General features: G+C 52.0%; 1 protein-coding gene across 2 annotated transcripts in view; it reads left to right on the top strand.

The window, feature by feature from the left end:
• Positions 1 to 18,494, top strand: part of LOC140214450 (kinesin-like protein KIF16B) — a 79,497-nt gene that overhangs the window by 18,730 nt on the left and 42,273 nt on the right. For both annotated transcript variants that reach the window (XM_072285814.1, XM_072285813.1), the window contains 5 exons: positions 291 to 407; positions 13,381 to 13,478; positions 16,997 to 17,071; positions 17,164 to 17,208; positions 17,305 to 17,364. In XM_072285814.1, the coding sequence (XP_072141915.1) occupies positions 291 to 407; positions 13,381 to 13,478; positions 16,997 to 17,071; positions 17,164 to 17,208; positions 17,305 to 17,364 (395 nt within the window). The remainder of the gene's footprint in view (positions 1 to 290; positions 408 to 13,380; positions 13,479 to 16,996; positions 17,072 to 17,163; positions 17,209 to 17,304; positions 17,365 to 18,494) is intronic.

Here is an 18,494-nt window from a genome sequence, read left to right as displayed (position 1 = left end):
AACATAAAGCTGTCTAACCTAACACACGTAAGCACGAAATTGTCGTCCGACAGTTTGGTACTTTGCACTACATTTACACCGTGAACTTAGACCAACTCACCCAAATCGCTATCCTAATTTCCTGTTTCAATCGCAACTTGTAGTTGGTCTAGCAGGTAAAGTAAATGCCCATCTTTTCAGGATGCATGCAGATCCATAACATTATCCCACTTGTACATTTACCTTTGTGTCTTAATGCAGTGTATTGTGGTTCTCATATTTTAATTACGTTTCTATGTTTCTGTTTGCAGCCGAGCTGTCAACCAGTCATAGCCGGAAGCGCGTGTTCATTCCTTACCGGGATTCTGTCTTGACTTGGCTATTGAGAGACAGCCTAGGAGGGAACTCCAAGACAATCATGATTGCCAGTGAGTGTTGCTAAAGGAAAATCTTGCTGAATAGTCAAAGGTAAAAGTGTCCGCTGACCACAAACATGGTAAAACACAAGACATTCTTGGCAACCTTGTTCAGTACCATACAGGAGCATTTTTTCACGATATTCATGAACAGGTTTCTTATATAGATGCTGAGATGTGTTTTTTCTTGTTTGTGGTTTGAATATAGTTTTACTTTTTGCTATAATTTGTTCCAATTATATGTGCTTTCATGAAACTTGCGACTTTCTTGCTGAATTTAGATGTGGGTAGCAAACCGGGTGCTTGTCTGGTTGACCTCCCTGCCTTTCTTGTCCTTGCTCTCTCTATCTGAAATCTGTTTAATTTCTGAGTGATTAGAACTGCAAAAGGATGGATAGGTGGGCTAGTTGGTAATGCATATTAATAAACACTTAGAGCACTAAAAGCGCGAAAGACGCAGAGAAAGAAATGCACACCACACGCACTCATATTTTTTACTCACAACTGATGTTTAAGCACGTATGGAAAAATACATATATAGAAAGGGGACACTTCGCGCATGTCAAGACGAGGTATAACAACAGCATGCATCTAAGGCATGTGTGAATATTGTGTGGCGTGTGTTTCTTTCTCTGCGACTTTCGTGGTTTTAGAGCTCGAAGTCTTTATTAAAATTGGACACAGTGCAGTGCTTGCTGTACTGATTATTGTGCTATTGTAATGCTATGCTGACCATTGTGCCATGGCTAACATGGATGAGTATTTATGCAGCTCTTGCAGAAACCAATGGCTTGCTTGTGTTCAGGTATTAGAGAGAGCTTTTGTTTGCGGGACTTTTTCAGTGGGATGCTCAGTGTAAGCACAGGCATTCATTTAAAGCTGGTTGAAGTGCACCATTTCACATAAGTAAGTTTAACAAAAGACATAAACTTGCACAGGCAAATATGAATGGTGCCATCTGTACACTGATGATGGTGTGTTTTGCCTTGTTGGCAATAGGTAGCACGTGAAGTTTTTTCTACATCTTTGTTTGTATACTTTTTCAAGGCTTAGAAATTGGAACTTTTTCATTCATTTAGACCATAGTCTGTGGCATATGTTTTGTTTATTGAGAATGAAAGAAGCAAATAATAGTCTTCATACATGTCATTGCATGAAACCATATTCATAGAGTTTCATCTAATACCCTCTGTGGATGGAGCCAAGAGCACCTATTCTCACTGTTTAAGTTCTTGAATTTTTGGCAAGTGTTACATGGGTGAAAATATGAGCAAAATGAGAACGGGGTAATAGCAAGAGCCAACATTTCGACAAGCGGACTTTTTTTTTTTTCATGGCAGCATAAGCTTTCCTCGGCACATTATATATGGGTAGGGTTTTTCTAAAGAGGAGAGGAGGTAAGGCAGGTGGTTAGGCAACGACCGAAGGTGTGTCAGCAACAAGGGTGTAGAATTGAGAAGGGGTGCTATTCACATGGCCGGTGACATGGCCATGTGTCAACTGATGATGTGTTTTTTCATGGAAGGGGCCTGGACGACAGGGGGGTATTATCTGCTTTGCTGAAGGTCAGATTACCTCCCCCCCCCCCACTTGCCATCGTCCAGGCCCCTTCCACAAAAAAAAAATGCACGGGCGGCTGACACTCGGCCGTGTCACCAGCCTTCTGAATAACACTCCTTTTCAATTCTGCACCTTGTGGTCTCCGCCTATATAGCGGTGCTCCGCCGGGAGTCACCTAGACCACCGCGCGGGTCCGAGGATCCGAGCCCCTCAGGGGGACGATCAGCTCAGCCGCGTGTGTAGCATGTGCCCGAAGCGGACGCTCGTTCGGTTTCCTATGGGAGCGAGACAGAGCGCCGCAAGGAGAAGGCCCAGAGTACAAGGAAGGCGTTTATTGTACAACCACCTTGGCGTTCAGGATATCCGTATACACCCGTTTCGGCGCGGGGCTCATGAGCCGAAGCTCCCGCAAGTCAAGGGGTGACACTCAGTTATCTCAAAACGCGGTAGCACGCCGCTATACGGGAGGATGGCTCCCAACGACCGTGCTACCAGGGCAACGTTCTTTCAGCTCGGGGTAGCCTCCGAGGGCGACTCGGCGCAGTACGACCGCGCACGTCAAGTGAGCCGCGTCTCTTCGGCGTAGCCTTCAGAACAGGAGCAGTGAATAGGTACGCAACCGCCTCGGGTCGAGGACCTTCGGCGAGACTGGCCAACCAAAGGGATGACCGGGAGAATGGGAAGTCAGTACGCACCGTTTCGCTGTCCGAGAGCTTCTCCCCGCGTTGCCGCTCCTCAGTCGACTTGAGTCGCCAGGGGAGAGGGAACGCGGGTTCCCACCCAAACAGACCAATCGGGTGAACCCCTGGACCGTTCGGGGGCGGACAGCAGCAAGTGTTTTACGGTCCCGCTGCCGTTCGGTGCCCTCGGAGGAACAAGAGAGAGGGAAAGCGATGGACCGCGCGCGCGAAGTTCGAAAGCGACCTCGCTGCGCTGCGGCTCCTATGCCCAAAACGTGCTGCGCTATGGCGCTGCAACGAAATGGGCTACGCAGTCCCCACACTCTCCCCTCCTAAATCGCCCTCCCACCGGCCTGACGTGGTCAGACTAGCGGGGCGCGCGCAAACCTCAGCTCAGCCCAAATTTCTACAAGTGCTCGTAATAGTGGCATGCATATCTATGTTAAAATAACCATGGAAAAAGATAATTGCTGATAGATACAAAGAAAACACGAATGGAAACCATTTTATAAAGTTACATCCGTATACTATTATTGTGAGTCACGGCATATACGAAGGGCAAAACACACACGCAAATAAACAAGAAACAAAACAAAAACAGCAACACAGGAGCAGGGGAAACAGTAATAAGGTTTCACCCCAGCGAAGATTATTTACAATTACACACAGAAAACGCGTATAGTATAGTAAAGTTAAACACAAAACACAAAATGATAACTCAATAAAACAAAATGCTAATAATAAGGGTGGCCCGAACAAGGGAAATGGCACTCACGGGAGTCCCATAGCGCAATGTTTGTGCGCACGCTCCCCTGCGCAACGCCCGGTCACGGCCACGAAAGCCCCCCCCCCCAGTTCGTGCATCAGATCGTCAGTATGACGCGGGGGTGTGGGGGAAGCTCTGCAGCCCGTCACCTTGGTCTTGACGCCCAGTGCCGTATTCTCCTCGATGGCCGCCGTCGGGGTCACCGCGCCGACCATTGCCGCGAAGCCGGTGTTCTTCCTTAAACGTTGCCGGCACAGGGCCGCCAAATCCAAGTCCGCAATCTTAGGGCCGCTTGGTGCCGGATTGCGGTCGCCAGCACCAGCCTCGGAAAGGGCCCTCTCCCGAGCCCGGTGCAGAGAACCTCGGAAATGGCTCTCTGAGTAGACCGGCGTGGCACATAGCCGGCAACAGCGGACGCCGTCGGGAAGAGGGAACTGTGCCGCCGCCGAGCCGCTCGTTTCGGCCACCGTGTGGCCGCGGAATGGATAGGGCGCCAGGCTCACCTCGCGATCTCGGCGAACCCGCCTCTGCGCTTTCCATGGGGCGCCGCTGCAGAAGGTCAGGGGTGGCGCCCCATCTTGCTGGCACGTCCACGTGGCCACACTCCTCGCAGCTCGGTCCTGGCGCCGAGCACTCGTCTGACCCGGCCGGCGGTTCCTCTTGGATGTCCGGCTCCGCCGAGGGGCCGGGCCGGCCTCAACCAGGTCCCGTTGCGAGCCAAGGGTTTCTTTTGCCCCGGGCCCTGGATGCCGCAGAGCGGAGTCGCCGCGACGGTCGCCGTTTGTGGAGAACTGCAGAGCCATCGATGGTACACCTTGCGCCTCGAAGTCAGGGAGACAAGTGCCCGCGCACAACGCGCACGGAGGCGCCCGGAAAAAAAAAAAAAACGCGGGAAGCCTCCCTATTCGCCCGTCCATCTCGACCCCCACCGAGGCGGCCACCAATGCACACACGGCAGTACACACACGCGTAAACGGCGGTTCGAAGTTGCGCTCAGGAAATTGGGCCAGGACCGCCGGCGCAACCTTATCCCGTTACTCTGAGATAGGACCGATGCCGTAAGACATCCCCCCCCCCCCCCCCGCCAGCCGGGGGAAGCGAGGTGGGTCTCGCGTCGCGGGCCGCAGTGGGTTTCGCTCGCCTTCCCCCGGGGAGGTGCGAGTAGGGGCACAAGGTCGGGGATGCCACCGGCGATCTAGGGCGTCCAACGAAGCGCGCACGCACACTCGCCCCGGGCACGGGCGCACTCACACACGCACACACCACCCCCCACGCAACACGTTCACAGGAATGCCGCCAGACGCGCGCACACAAAGCGGCTGCGGCCGCGTCACAGAGCCCGACAAAAGAACAACACAACAAGCGTCTTGCACGCCTTTTCGGCAGTCACTCCCGCTGCCGCCCTCAACCAGCCGCGCCAGCACACCACAACCCCGCAACACCGTTACGATGGTCCTCCCGCATGCGCACATCCGGAAGCAACAGCCATGCGACCGCAGCTTCCCCCTCGAGGGGAAGCTGTAGCCGACGTGCAAACTGGCCTCCCAAAAAAAAAAACGCATACAAAATAAAAACCGCGACTCCCCGCCGCGTTCCCGCAACGGCCACCGCCCTGAATGGGCCAGCGAAGAAAACCCGCGACACCGCACTGGCGGCCAGTTAACTACACGGAAAACTGCGGCTCGTCGCTATTTACACCAAAACAAAACAAGGACGAACACATGCTTATTGGAAAGTCGGAGCACTTACATGCACAACCATAAAAAGTATTTACGTAAGAGTAACACGCAATATCATATACACAATGAAATGAACATGCACTTAGAGCAAAATTACTTAGCATGGGCTGCGGCAAGACCTCTTTTCGGGGAACGCCCGTCGAGAAAGAAGTTTGCCTACTGAGGCTGCGCGTTGCCTGAGGGCCTTCGGTGGCGGAGAGGGTCCGCCGTCCGGCGCGATATCACACAGGTGATCGCTTCCTCAGATTGTACCGTTTGTGGTTGGCCACAACGGGTGTGCCCTGTCGCTGGCACCTTGTGCGAACGGGCTCGGGCGTGAAATCGCCGGCCCAAGCGACATATGCTTTCAGGTCTGCGACATGGGCACGACTTAGTTTCCCAGAAGGGGGACCCTTCAACAAGTACACGAGCGGAGAGCAAACTCTCTGCACTCGGTACGGACCAAGCCACTTAGGTGCCAGCGAGGCTGAGAACCCCTTACTAGCATCGCTAAGCGCGTGGTTCCGCTTCAGGACCAGATCACCCACCTTAAATGAAAGGTGGCGGTGCTTGCGATCGTACTGAGCCTTTTGCTGGGCTCTGGCCTTCGTCAAGCTTTGCCTTGCTCTGCTGAGAGCCTGACAAAGACGGTCCCGAAGCTTCGATGCGCAAGCAGAGCGGTCTGCCTGCGCCTTCTCATCCTCGTGCTGGCGGCGAATTACCTTGGTCATAGGATTCGCCAGCTCCCTTCCAAAATTGAGGAAGGCAGGAAAGAAACCAGTTGAACGATTTTCAGAGATTCGGATGGCGAACGCGAGCTCGTTTAAGTGGTCAGCCCAATCTTTCTGCCGCTCGGCAAAGGCACAGAGCATGGGTTTGAGCGTTCTGTTCATTCGCTCTGTCAGATTGGACTGGGGATGGTAGGGCGAAGTAGTGCGGTGATCAATTCCAAAGGAACGGCACGTCGCACCAAACACCCGAGCGGTGAAGTAGGACGCATTGTCCGTGATCAGCCTCTCCGGGTAGCCGAACCGATTGAACACTTCTAGGATCTTTCCTAGCACCGCCCGTGCTGTCACCTTCCGAAGAGGAAACAGTTCAACCCATTTCGAAAAATGATCAGCAACTGCCAACAAGTAGCTATACCCCTGCTTACTCCTGGGGAAAGGCCCCATTAGATCGCAGGTGGCTATCTGCCACGGACGCACACTGTCAATTGGTTTCATCAATCCACGTGGCTTGCCTCCTCGTGATTTCACCATTTGACAGACATGGCAGGAGCGGCAATAGCGGAGTATATCCCGCCTCATGCCCGGCCAGGTCACAGTTTGGCTCAGTTTTGAAAAAACTTTGGAGCCACCCATATGACCGGCCAAGGGTTCGTCGTGAGAGAATCGCAACAGTGCGCCTCTCAGACTCTTGGGGATAACCACCTTAAAGGCGTCTACGGACTCATCATCGGTGGCTATGTACTTCAGCACGAGCCCATCATGATCCAGCAAATATGAATCCCCAGAGGCCACAGCGACACACGCTGGCTTCGCCTCCACCGCGCCCGCTGCAGTACAAGCAGCGTCTCGGCGCTCTGTCTCCCGGAGACCGTCGCTCAAAGCGCGACAAAACGGGTCATTTTGCTGGGCCGTCAGTAGCTCTTTCCGGCTGAATGCGATTCCAGTACCCACGCAGGCGGGCCTGGTCTCGTCCCCACTCAGTACTGCAGCAATCCCTACCGCCCGCGTCGGCGTGGTGGGTTCGCTTTCAAGAAGCTCCCCCTCTCGCCTGCTTTGCGGCACGCTGCTTGCCTGGATAGCGGCACGGGTTTGCCCGTTTGCGGGCTCACCCTTCTCGCCACTCGGCGGCTCGGCCACCGTTTCGCCCCTGATACTTGCTGGCGCAAAGGCGCCGCCATCGGCTGTCGCACCTAGAGGAAGGCTCCCGGTGGACAATGGAGCACGAGACAGCGCGTCAGCTACCACGTTGGTGCTCCCCTTTCGATATTGCACTGACAAGTCATAATGCTGTATCAGGAGGGCCCAGCGCGCGAGCCGGCCCGCAGGCTCGCGGAGCCGCATCAGCCAGCTTAGCGCACTGTGGTCTGTTTGCACGACAAATTTCGTCCCGTCAAGGTAGACATCGAACTTACGTAGTGCAAACACGATGGCGAGGCATTCCTTCTCGGTCACGGAATAATTCCTCTCCGAGGGTGTTAAGGAGCGGCTGGCAAAGGCCAGCGGTTGCAACACGCCATCAAATACCTGTAGGAGGACGGCTCCTAATCCCAAATCGCTCGCGTCAGTCTGGACAACGAACTCTCTGGTCAGGTCGGGGAGCCGGAGCTGCGCTGTCTCCGCAATGGCGCTAGACAGACGGCGAAACGCCTCTTGCTGCTCAGGTCCCCAATGCCACTCGACAGATTTTCCCAAGAGCTTGGTCAAGGGTGCCTGCACTCGGGCACAGGACGGAATGAACGACCTGTAGTAGTTGGCCATTCCCAAAAAGCGGCGCAGGCCGCGTACGTCCTTTGGCACGGGGAAATCGAGTATGGCTCGAAGTTTCTCCCCGTCCGGCTCAATGGAGCCGCTGCCCAGCGTAAACCCGAGTAATTGAACTCGAGTTTGCGCGATTTGGGCTTTCGCCGGATTCGAAGTCATCCCGGCAGCCCACACCCTCTCGAGCACATCGGCAACATGGGTCAAGTGCTCTTCGAAGGTTCGTGAATAGATCACGATGTCGTCGAGGTAGCATAAGCAGTGTGACCACTTGGCTTCCCCGAGAACGCAGTCCATCAGCCTTTGAAAGGTCGCCGGACCATTACAGAGGCCAAAGGGCATACGAGTAAACTCGAACAACCCTCTGTGGCACGTGAACGCGGTCTTGCACCGGTCACGATCATCCATCCGGACCTGTAGGTAACCTTTGGAGGCATCTAGCGTAGTAAAGTACCTCGCACTGCCTAGGTTTCCTACAATGGAGCTAATCGTCGGGAGCGGGTAGGCATCCTTTCGAGTCACTCCGTTCAGACGGCGGTAGTCTACGCAAAGGCGCTGACTGCCATCTTTCTTAGGCACCAACACAATTGGAGACGCCCAGGCACTGGAAGAGCGTCGGATAATGTCCGTCGCTAGCATCTCATCCAGCAAACCGTCAATCACCTGCCTCTTGGCCAGACTGACAGGCCTAGGGTTGCACTTCAGTGGAAGCGCATCACCGGTTTCGATCTTGTGGCTCACTAGATCGGTACAGCCAGGTAGATCGGTGAACAGCTCATCGTATTGGCGTAATAGTGACGACAACCGAGCCTTCTGTGCATCACTCAAGTGAACCGCACTGGCGGCCAACGGGTGTAGTGCCTTAACGTGCCGTGCCGCTTTATGCCAATGGGGGCGAGGAGCAGGCGAGCGCACAGCGCAGGGGCTTGCCCCCGAACTTTGCGCGCGGCACGGTCCGAACGCCTCTTCCACACGGGCAAGAGTCGGCGCCGGCGGGCTGATGAACGGCTTAAGCGAGGAAAAAGGTCCGTCGCGATAGCCACCATTAGCAATGTCCACTACGATCCCGGTTTTCAGGAGAAAGTCCCGTCCGAGAATCACAGGAACACTGAGCCCTGGGAGGTGAATGAAACGCGTGCGTCTCAGTCGTTCCCCCCATCTGACGGTCAGCCTTGCGGCGCCTGCCGAATGGGCCACGCCTTTCGCAAGGTTGAAAGTCGTTCGGCTGTCTCTCAAGCGCACTGCGTGCTTGCTCAAATGGGAGAAAGCCTCATCGCCGAACAACGAGGCGCTAGCGCCCGTGTCCAGTAGCGCCGCAAATTCACGACCAGCAAGGGTGATCGGAATAAACGGCGCGTGCGCACCAGCATCACAGCTTGCCCGGTACGCACAGGGAGCTGACAAGGGTTCGGCCGATCGTGCGCTCACGAGCGACCGCGGTTTCCGTTTCCCTGCCTCGCCGGAGGCCTGTCAACGGTGCAATCCCTTGCCATGTGACCCCGCTGCGAACAGCGGAAACAGCGCATTCCAGCCCGATCTCGATCACGGGCTGGATCAGCTGCTCTCCTCCCGAGTTGGTTCGACGAAGTGCCGCGGGGCTCTCTGTTTTGATATTCCCCAACGCGATAAGACGGATGACGTCCCTTTACGCGCGTTTCGAGCGACGGCGTAGTCAAAGCCACGCGCCTCTCGTAGGAGAACGGGTCCAGAGCTCGTTCGCTCAGCTCCCAGTTGTTCGTCCCGCTTGTTGCTGCACAGGCAGCCTCTGCGGGGCGCCGGGGTGGAAAGGGCATGGCTCCTCCCCACGCACAGCGCGGCTCAAGGGCCTCGCTGACCGGCGGCGGCGGGCGGTACGCGCGAATGGAGAGAATGTCCCCCTGTATGCGCTTCACCTCGGCGGCCAGTTCCTCTAAATCACGGAACCGACTGCCACGCAGGTAGGCCGAAAAAGTCGGATGTGCCTGCCGTATGACCCGGTCGACGCGTTCCTCGTTTGAGGCTTGGGGCTCAGCGATAGAGAACAACTCTTCCATCGCTCGCACATATTCCTGCAATGACTCATCCGGAGCCTGCGTGCGTCGCTCCAGCTCTCGCCGCATCCTACCATGGTAGTCTGCGGGTAGGAATTCGCGTAGGAAGGCCACACGAAACTCCCCGAGGTTTGCTGCTCGGTGGCCGACAAGTCGATACCACCTGGCAGCCGCATCAGTCAGTGCTGCGGGAACGACGCGTCCCAGCACCTCGTGTTCATCCAATCCCATGGCTCTCTGATAATGCGCCAGATTTTCTATGAATTCTCGGGCACTCACCAGGTCGCCATATCCACGGTATATCAGAATGGCCAACTTTACCGCAGGGCGAGTGAGCCTAGGCGTAGCGACAAGGGCTTTCACCGCCTCAGAGAGGGTTTGGATCATGCCGGCAGCGTTGCGCAGCAACGTGTCTGCTCCAGCTTCGCAGGAAACTGTTGCGGCGTTGCAGGTGCTCTCGAGCGAAGGAGCTGTGGCTCCCAACTCGATAAGCGGCGCGGAATCCTAGGGCGTTCCGTTCGCACCAGCCCCGGAACAAATGTGGTTCCTAGGGGGACCGTCCCGTTGTCTTCCGTCGCTACCGAGAGCGGCGGAGTCGCTTAAGCCACGTTCGGCCAGCGTTGACAAAATGGGTCGTCGCTCCGATGCTGCGCCACTGGGCGCTGCACCATGCACTCCAAAGGGAGCCCGAGAGGCAGAATTGTCTGTGGAACGGCTGGGTGCCGCACAGGGGGTCGCAGCTGTCCACGGTGCCTTCTCACTGCTCAACGTGTTCGCAGCCAACGGGCAGAACTCAGAAATGGCTGAGGCCACCGTACCGATCTGCCCACCGTAAGCTCCACAGGGAGCCGATGAGGGGCGAAGTGGCAACAGACTGCCGCTAGCTCCACTGGGAACAGCTGTAGGCAGCGGTGCCGACACGCACGGTTCGGGGAGCGCCAAGGCTCCGTTCCCGTATTGAGCTACGTCCACTCCAGTGGGAGCGGTATCATAGCGCCTCGCTGTCGTGTTCACCCCACTGGGGGCGGCACTACGCGAGCATGAGTGTATGCTCGGCTCGAGGGGGGACAAGGCCTCGGTCTCGCGCAAAGCAACGTCTGCTAACGTAATGAGAGAACAACGGCCGCTCTGATTAGCAGACATGGTGCGGTCAGCCAGATCGCTCAGGCGTTAAGGCTTTCCGAATGAGTTGCCATAAATGTGCAGGTACGCACAATTCGTGAAGAGCAAGGCTCCGTTCACAAACGTGCTACGTCCGCTCCAATGGGAGCGATAGCGTAGCCCCACGCTGTCTTTTCCAACCAAATGTGGGCTGCAGCGAGCGTGCGCGAGAATTATTCTGCCAGCAAACGAACTTATGCGCCACTTTGTGATCTCTCTCACGTGGTGTTCCTATGAGAACCACCTAGACCACCACGCATGCCGAGGATCCGAGTCCAAAGGGACCGATACGCTCAGCCGCATGTGTTGCAGGCGACACTTCGTGGTCTCTCTCACGTGGTGTTCCTTAGGGGTCCACCTATAGACCACCACGCACGCCGAGGATCCGATCCCGCAGGAACGATACGCTCAGCTGCGTGTGTTGCGTGTGCCCGAAGTGGACGCTCGTTCGGTACTTGGCAGAGAGTCGTCCGATAGCGAAAGGCGGCAAGGGGCCGCAATGGCTAGCGGAACTGACACTACGAGTCAAATCGCAAAGGCGACTAACTCAACAATGTGCTGTAGCCAACGCTACAAGGTGGGGACGAACTGCTGTTAGCTCCGCAGGGAGCCGTTTCAGGCCGTTGTACCAACACGCACAATTTGGAGGAAGCAAGGCTCCGTTCCCAAACGCACTACGTCCGCTCCAGTGGGAGCAATAGCGTAGCACTACGCTGTCTTTTCCACCCCAATGGGGGCTGCAGCGAGCGTGCGCGAGAGTGATTCTGCCAGCAAACGAACTTATGCGCCACTTTGTGATCTCTCTCACGTGGTGTTCCTATGGGAACAACCTAGACCACCACGCATGCCGAGGATCCGAGCCCAAAGGGACCGATACGCTCAGCCGCGTGTGTTGCAGGCGACACTTCGTGGTCTCTTTCACGTGGTGTTCCTTAAGGGTCCACCTATAGACCACCACGCACGCCGAGGATCCGATCCCGCAGGAACGATACGCTCAGCTGCGTGTGTTTCGTGTGCCTCAAGTGGACGCTCGTTCGGTACTTAGCAGAGGGTCGTCCGATAGCGGAAAGCAGCAAAGGGCCACTCTTGCCACCAGACCTGACGCGGCGAGCCTAATCGTTAAAGCGTTCTGGCTCGGCTATCAAGCGGCCAAAGGCTTAATGAGCCCTTGGCCCCACGTTGGGCGCCACTTTGTGGTCTCCGCCTATATAGCGGTGCTCCGCCGGGAGTCACCTAGACCACCGCGCGGGTCTGAGGATCCGAGCCCCTCAGGGGGACGATCAGCTCAGCCGCGTGTGTAGCGTGTGCCCGAAGCGGACGCTCGTTCGGTCTCCTATGGGAGCGAGACAGAGCGCCGCAAGGAGAAGGCCCAGAGTACAAGGAAGGCGTTTATTGTACGACCACCTTGGCGTTCAGGATATCCGTATACACCCGTTTCGGCGCGGGGCTCATGAGCCGAAGCTCCCGCAAGTCAAGGGGTGACACTCAGTTATCTCAAAACGCGGTAGCACGCCGCTATACGGGAGGATGGCTCCCAACGACCGTGCTACCAGGGCAACGTTCTTTCAGCTCGGGGTAGCCTCCGAGGGCGACTCGGCGCAGTACGACCGCGCACGTCAAGTGAGCCGCGTCTCTTCGGCGTAGCCTTCAGAACAGGAGCAGCGAATAGGTACGCAACCGCCTCGGGTCGAGGACCTTCGGCGAGACCGGCCAACCAAAGGGATGACCGGGAGAATGGGAAGTCAGTACGCACCGTTTCGCTGTCCGAGAGCTTCTCCCCGCGTTGCCGCTCCTCGGTCGACTTGAGTCGCCAGGGGAGAGGGAACGCGGGTTCCCACCCAAACAGACCAATCGGGTGAACCCCTAGACCGTTCGGGGGCGGACAGCAGCAAGTGTTTTACGGTCCCGCTGCCGTTCGGTGCCCTCGGAGGAACAAGAGAGAGGGAAAGCGATGGACCGCGCGCGCGAAGTTCGAAAGCGACCTCGCCGCGCTGCGGCTCCTATGCCCAAAACGTGCTGCGCTATGGCGCTGCAACGAAATGGGCTACGCAGTCCCCACAACCTTCACTGCAAACACACCTTTGGTTGTTGCCTTACCCACCCGCCTTACCCCTCTCCCCTTTAGAAGAACCCTGTCCATATAAACTGTGCCAAAGAAAGCACATGTTGCCTTGAAAAGGACAAGTCCACTTGTCGAAACATTGGCTCCCGCGTTTACCTTGTTCGCGTTTTGCTCATCGTCTTGAATTTCCATCTCGAAGCCGCTGTGGTTGCTTAGTGGCTATGGTGTTGGGCTGCTAAGCACGAGGTTGCGAAATCGAATCCCGGTCCAGGCGTTAATATTTGATGGGGGCAAAATACGAAAAATACCAGTGTATTTAGATTTAGGTGCACCTTAAAGAACCCCTCGTGGTCCAAATTTCCGAAGTTCCCCACTGCGGCATGCCTCATAATCAGAAAGTGGTTTTGGCATGTAAAACCCCATAATTTAATTCCTTTTTTTTTTAATTTCCATCTCCTGTCTTCCCCGTTTTCATTGTGTGAAAACATTGCACTTACTGAGAACTCGTTTCACATGCAGCCATCTCTCCTGCGGAATGCAACTATGGAGAAACGCTGAGCACCTTGCGCTATGCAAACCGTGCCAAGAATATTATCAACAAGCCGACTATCAATGAGGTCAGTTCACACATGCTGTTTGCTCGTAATACATACTTGTGCTACAATGACTCCAGCTAGTATCAGCCAGCTAGCCCAAGAATTAATTATATTTTTTAGTCATTTTTAAAGGAGTTATTGTTTAGGGTGACAAAAAGATTACCAAAAAAGGAGTTGTAAAATTTTAATTTTTTGCAATCTAAACATCCTAGTGATGCTACTCCTGCCATACTAGCAGCTTTTGATTAGTATTCACCTTGCTATTGCACTCTAAAGCCCGCATCATGACCATTTCCACTCATAAATGCACCTCAAAAATTCAGTGCCCCCTTCCAGGGCTTACCATACCCCACAGCACAGCCATTTTGGAATCGTTAGAAAGCTGGATTCTTCAACATTCCATTTTTTGGTGGTGTGAAATTCCTCTACATCTGGCAAGCATGAAGGTATGTGCCTTCAACAAAGAGGAGGGTGCTTGCTTGGCATTGGGGTATTTCTACCACATGAGGCAAACTCTGCTCCCTGATTAGATGACTGGGAATGTCATCTTCAAGGCAGTCAGAGCCGCCATGTAGGATGCAGTAGTGCACCAAAAAAACATTGCGAAGTTTGCAATGACTCGTGTCTTCGGGGAAAAATGCAAGCAACTGTCTCGAATACCCCAAGTGGTATCGGATAGAATATCAATGATGGCAACCACCTCAGCATCGTGCACCGGCGCGCACACGGAAGCTACCGAAGCTATGTCTGCACCGATGCCACCGATGCCTGTGGCCAACAATGTATCGAGGGCAACACGCTTGGACATGCTGCTGAGTGGCAAATTCACCATAGGTGCCAGAAAGGCTTTTCCAGTAAGCCTGGGCGAACGGGGGAGGAGGCTGCCAAATTCTCTTTGCTTGGTCACTGGAGAAACGTGTGCTGCGATGCACAGCCATGTTGTGCGACGGCAATACCCTTGCTTTTAACAACTTCCAGGAGGAGAAATTGTATGGCTGTATGGCAGTCAAAAAGGAGGATTAGAACGACAGAAAGCTGAGCTAGTTGGTAAGGATTCATTATGCAAAAAAGAAGTGAGGCGTACAGACAGGACACAAGAGTAGAGAAGTGGACAACACGTACGCCGACTATCAACTGCTGAGCTAGTTGGTAAGGATTCATTATGCAGAAAAGAAGTGAGGCATGCAGACAGGACACAAGAGTGGCACATTCCTGAGCATGCGCAGATGAGTTTTGTGTCTTCTTTCTTTTTTCGCCTCAGTGCTCTCTTCAGTTGATAGTCGGCGTTCGTGTTGTCCACTTCTCTACTTTTGTGTCCTGTCTGCACGCCTCACTTTTTTTTTTTGCATAATGAAAAGGAGGATTGCCTAAATCATGTGCGCAAGCTAATGAGCACCGCATTACGAAACTTTCTGCAGAAGCATAAAGGAGAAGGCAGACCGAGCCTCAGTAGCAAAGAGAAGGTCACGGGCGAGCTTGTGACAAAGCTCGCCAATCACAACGGCAGGGCACTCCAGGCACACTAAGGGCACATTGATGAGATGGAGAATCTTGTCCATGCCACTTGCTACCATGCAATGTCCACTGATCAAGAGAGAAGTTGCTCACGGTGTCCAAAAGGTGAAGAATTTTGGGATCCCTACAACTAGGCAGCATGCCCTACCTAAGCATCGCTACAACCTCAGCTCAGGTTGTAGAGCAACCACCTCGGAAAGACGATGGTCCCAGTTTCGTGTTCCAGACCAGGGCGAATTTTTCTTCAACTGCGAGGCTTTATTTCTGAGAAACCTATATTGGTTTCCTTTGTAGCCTTGTGCTACAATTTGGGTGGACGCCAATTTTTCCCTTTCATGCACTCCTCCCCTCCACCTTGGAGACTTCCACAGAACTGATTCACCTTCCCAAATATGTTGGGAGCCTTCCTGCCAGTGTATGCATGCCCCTCTGACCACAAGCCGTTGCACCGCTGTCAGCGAGAGAAAACTCAAAATGCAAACGAGAGCCTTCTTGCTATAATATGGTTGCTTTTGCCTAAAAGCAGGCATGCATGACTTTGCACAGTAGAAAGCGCCATTGCTGAAGCAGTCACCAGGAATGGCTGGAAAATAATTTGCCACTGAGACCATCCTGAAGGAGCTCCGCTTAAACCAAGACAGCACAGCAGTTGAAAGGTGTGCTGAGAAGGACCAGCACTGGCTGGTGGCATCTTACAAGGAGCTTGCTAGAGCAGAAAAGTTCATACACGTCGTGAAGAAGAGGCACATGAAAGAGAACCATTAGGATTATGTGCCGGGTGGCTTCTAGTAAAATATGGACTTGAATTTGTTGCTTTGTTTGCCAAGAATAAACCTTGATAATGTTGTGAAACTACTTTTCTAATTTTCTCAAAAAGTTACTTCTCCTGTGACACCTACTGTTGCCAACAGTATCTTTTGATGTAGTAGTTGGATTTGGGCAATTCTTGTTGCATTTGAAAGCTTATGATTTCATACACACAATAAAGCTAATCGGAATGTTTCCTGCAATTTTTTATTTATATTGCAATACAATGATACCTGGATTAGTATAGGTATCATTGTAAATGGGTACAGACAATATTCTAATTGACATAAAGAGAAAGAAATTGATCTGGGCAGGTCATGTATTGCACCGGTTAGATAACTGTTGGACCATTAGGGTTACGGAATGAGTACAAAGAGAAGGGAAACGCAGTCGAGGACAGCAGAAGTCTAAGTGGAGCGATGAAATTACGAAATTCGTGTGCGCTAGTTTGAATCGGTTGGTGCAGGATAGGGGTAATTGGAGATTGCAGGGGGAGGCCTTCCTCCTGCAGTGGACATAAAGCAGGCTGATGATGATGATGATGATGACAATTATATAAAATTTTAGGTTTGAATAACATTAGATATGGCAATAACCTTTCTAGTAATAGAGAAGATTATTGGTGGTCTTGTTGTGGTCTTATTGTTCTAGAATATGTACATAAAATTCTTCATCTGGTATTCAACAGGGGGATATTATAGAAAACTTGGGCAAATTGGTTTTTCATAATATATTAAATAACTTAATATCTATTGGAAATAGGGAAAAGATTGCATATATGCTTTTAGGAAGTCAAACTATACTTTTCCTGAAAAGTTTATCTTTACGATAAAAATTCTTGAAAATTTTAGGACACCAGTGTCTCCTCTTGACTATGAATACATTTAGAACATGTCTTACTCAACCATGATTTGGAAACACAAAATCTTAGTTTGTAAAGGGCCAAACATCAAGAATGCATGTTATAGTCGAACATTGTTATAATAAAGTTGCATCCAACGTGAAAACTTTCATCATATCCAATGTTCATTATAAACATGTATTCATTACATTCTGGTATCAAATGAAAACATTTTAGATTTACTTTGTCATGTCCATGTTTATTATATTGAGGTTTTACTGTGCATGTAAAGATAAATTTCCATCTAATTCACTGTCATGTATGCATTAAGTGTCTTGACTAACGTCTCGTCATCGTAGGCTTTTATTTTTTTCAGGATCCAAATGTCAAACTCATCAAAGAACTTCGAGAGGAGATTGCCAGACTACGGTCAAGAGTCGAAGGGGATGATGTAAGTATTGAATCCTTTACCTCCATCACTTTGCAGAGATGTACTACATGCACAAGATAACCTACTAAAATTGGCCACCCTTGTGATTTCAGAGTAGCACACAGGTGATGGAGAAACTCCAAGAGAATGAAGCAAGGGTAAGCTTCTATCTCTTATTCATGGGTGTAGAAATGGCATAAGCACACATCAATTACATTGTGCTCACTGACTTTGGTTTCTATTTTGCGCATCAGGTGAAATTTCTGACAGAAGAGTGGACGGAGAAATGGAAGGAAACACACAAAATTCTAAAGGTAAGCTGCAGTTTCTATGGTTTGGTTCGAAGAATAGGAGGCAGGTGATCATTCACACTAGTACTATTTCTTTTACAAGTTCAAAGATGCAGAAGGAACATTTTGCTGTGGGGAAATGTTTTGTTCTCCCCCGTTTTTGTGCTGGCGGCTTGTTTTATGTTTGCATTCGACAATGCCTACGGGGCTCTTAAGAGGGTCATAAATAGCAACATTTACTTTTTTTATTATAGAAAGGGTAGCTTAAGCATTGCCTTACATTTAATTAAATAAAGAAAAAGTAAGTTCACTTGCATACATTAACACTTACATGCATACAGTAGACTTTTGTTAATTCGATCTTGACGGTTCGACGAAACTGCCCGGCTTATCCAATGGGTCGAATTAAATAAATAGCAGAAAAGAATGCCAAAACGAGCTGTTCATTTACTTGACAGTATTAGCCTCTGAAGTTAGCTTCACCGCAATACAAGTGCTATGCGGTGAAACATATTAAGTGGGAAAAGGTGCCATTGTTACAGAACAAAGCATGGGTCCCTTAATTTACACATGCACATGTGCCATCTCCAGTCACAGTACAGCATTGAGACTCCTAATAAGTTTACTGGCAGGCGTTCAGTGCTTTAGATAAACCCCCGCTTCTTTGTTGGCTTTAAGCGTACCCCGCTTTTCTGAGTGTTTTTCATCTTATCGCCTTCCTTTTCACTAGCTTTCCCAAAACACATATGGTTTTTCTAAGCTTCTCAGTGCATAGCGCATGTGTGCGCGTATAACTAAAAAATGTGCAGTAGGCCCTATTAACAGTGTTATATACAAGACACGTAAGGCAGGTGAAGCGTGGGCTCAAATCGCCACAATGTCAGACACTGTTCTGAATAGCTGCCAGTATGCTTATTGGACATCTAGGTGCCCATACTGTGTTCGAAGATGGCATGTGCACACTTGTATAATTAAGGAACACTTACAATGTTCCATGACAGTGGCCCAGTTTTCATGCTTGGCATGCTTCACTGCAATAACTTGCATATGCTCACTGCCTAACACGACTGTATTGCTGCGAAGTTGAACAGTCAAGTTCAACTTATTTGGTGAAGGCCAACTTCGTGATCAAAATAACAGAAGTTTGGACCCAT

This window comes from Dermacentor andersoni, unplaced genomic scaffold (assembly GCF_023375885.2).
Source record: "Dermacentor andersoni unplaced genomic scaffold, qqDerAnde1_hic_scaffold ctg00000044.1, whole genome shotgun sequence".
NCBI lineage: Eukaryota > Metazoa > Arthropoda > Arachnida > Ixodida > Ixodidae > Dermacentor > Dermacentor andersoni.
This window is presented reverse-complemented; position numbering and strand designations above follow the sequence as displayed.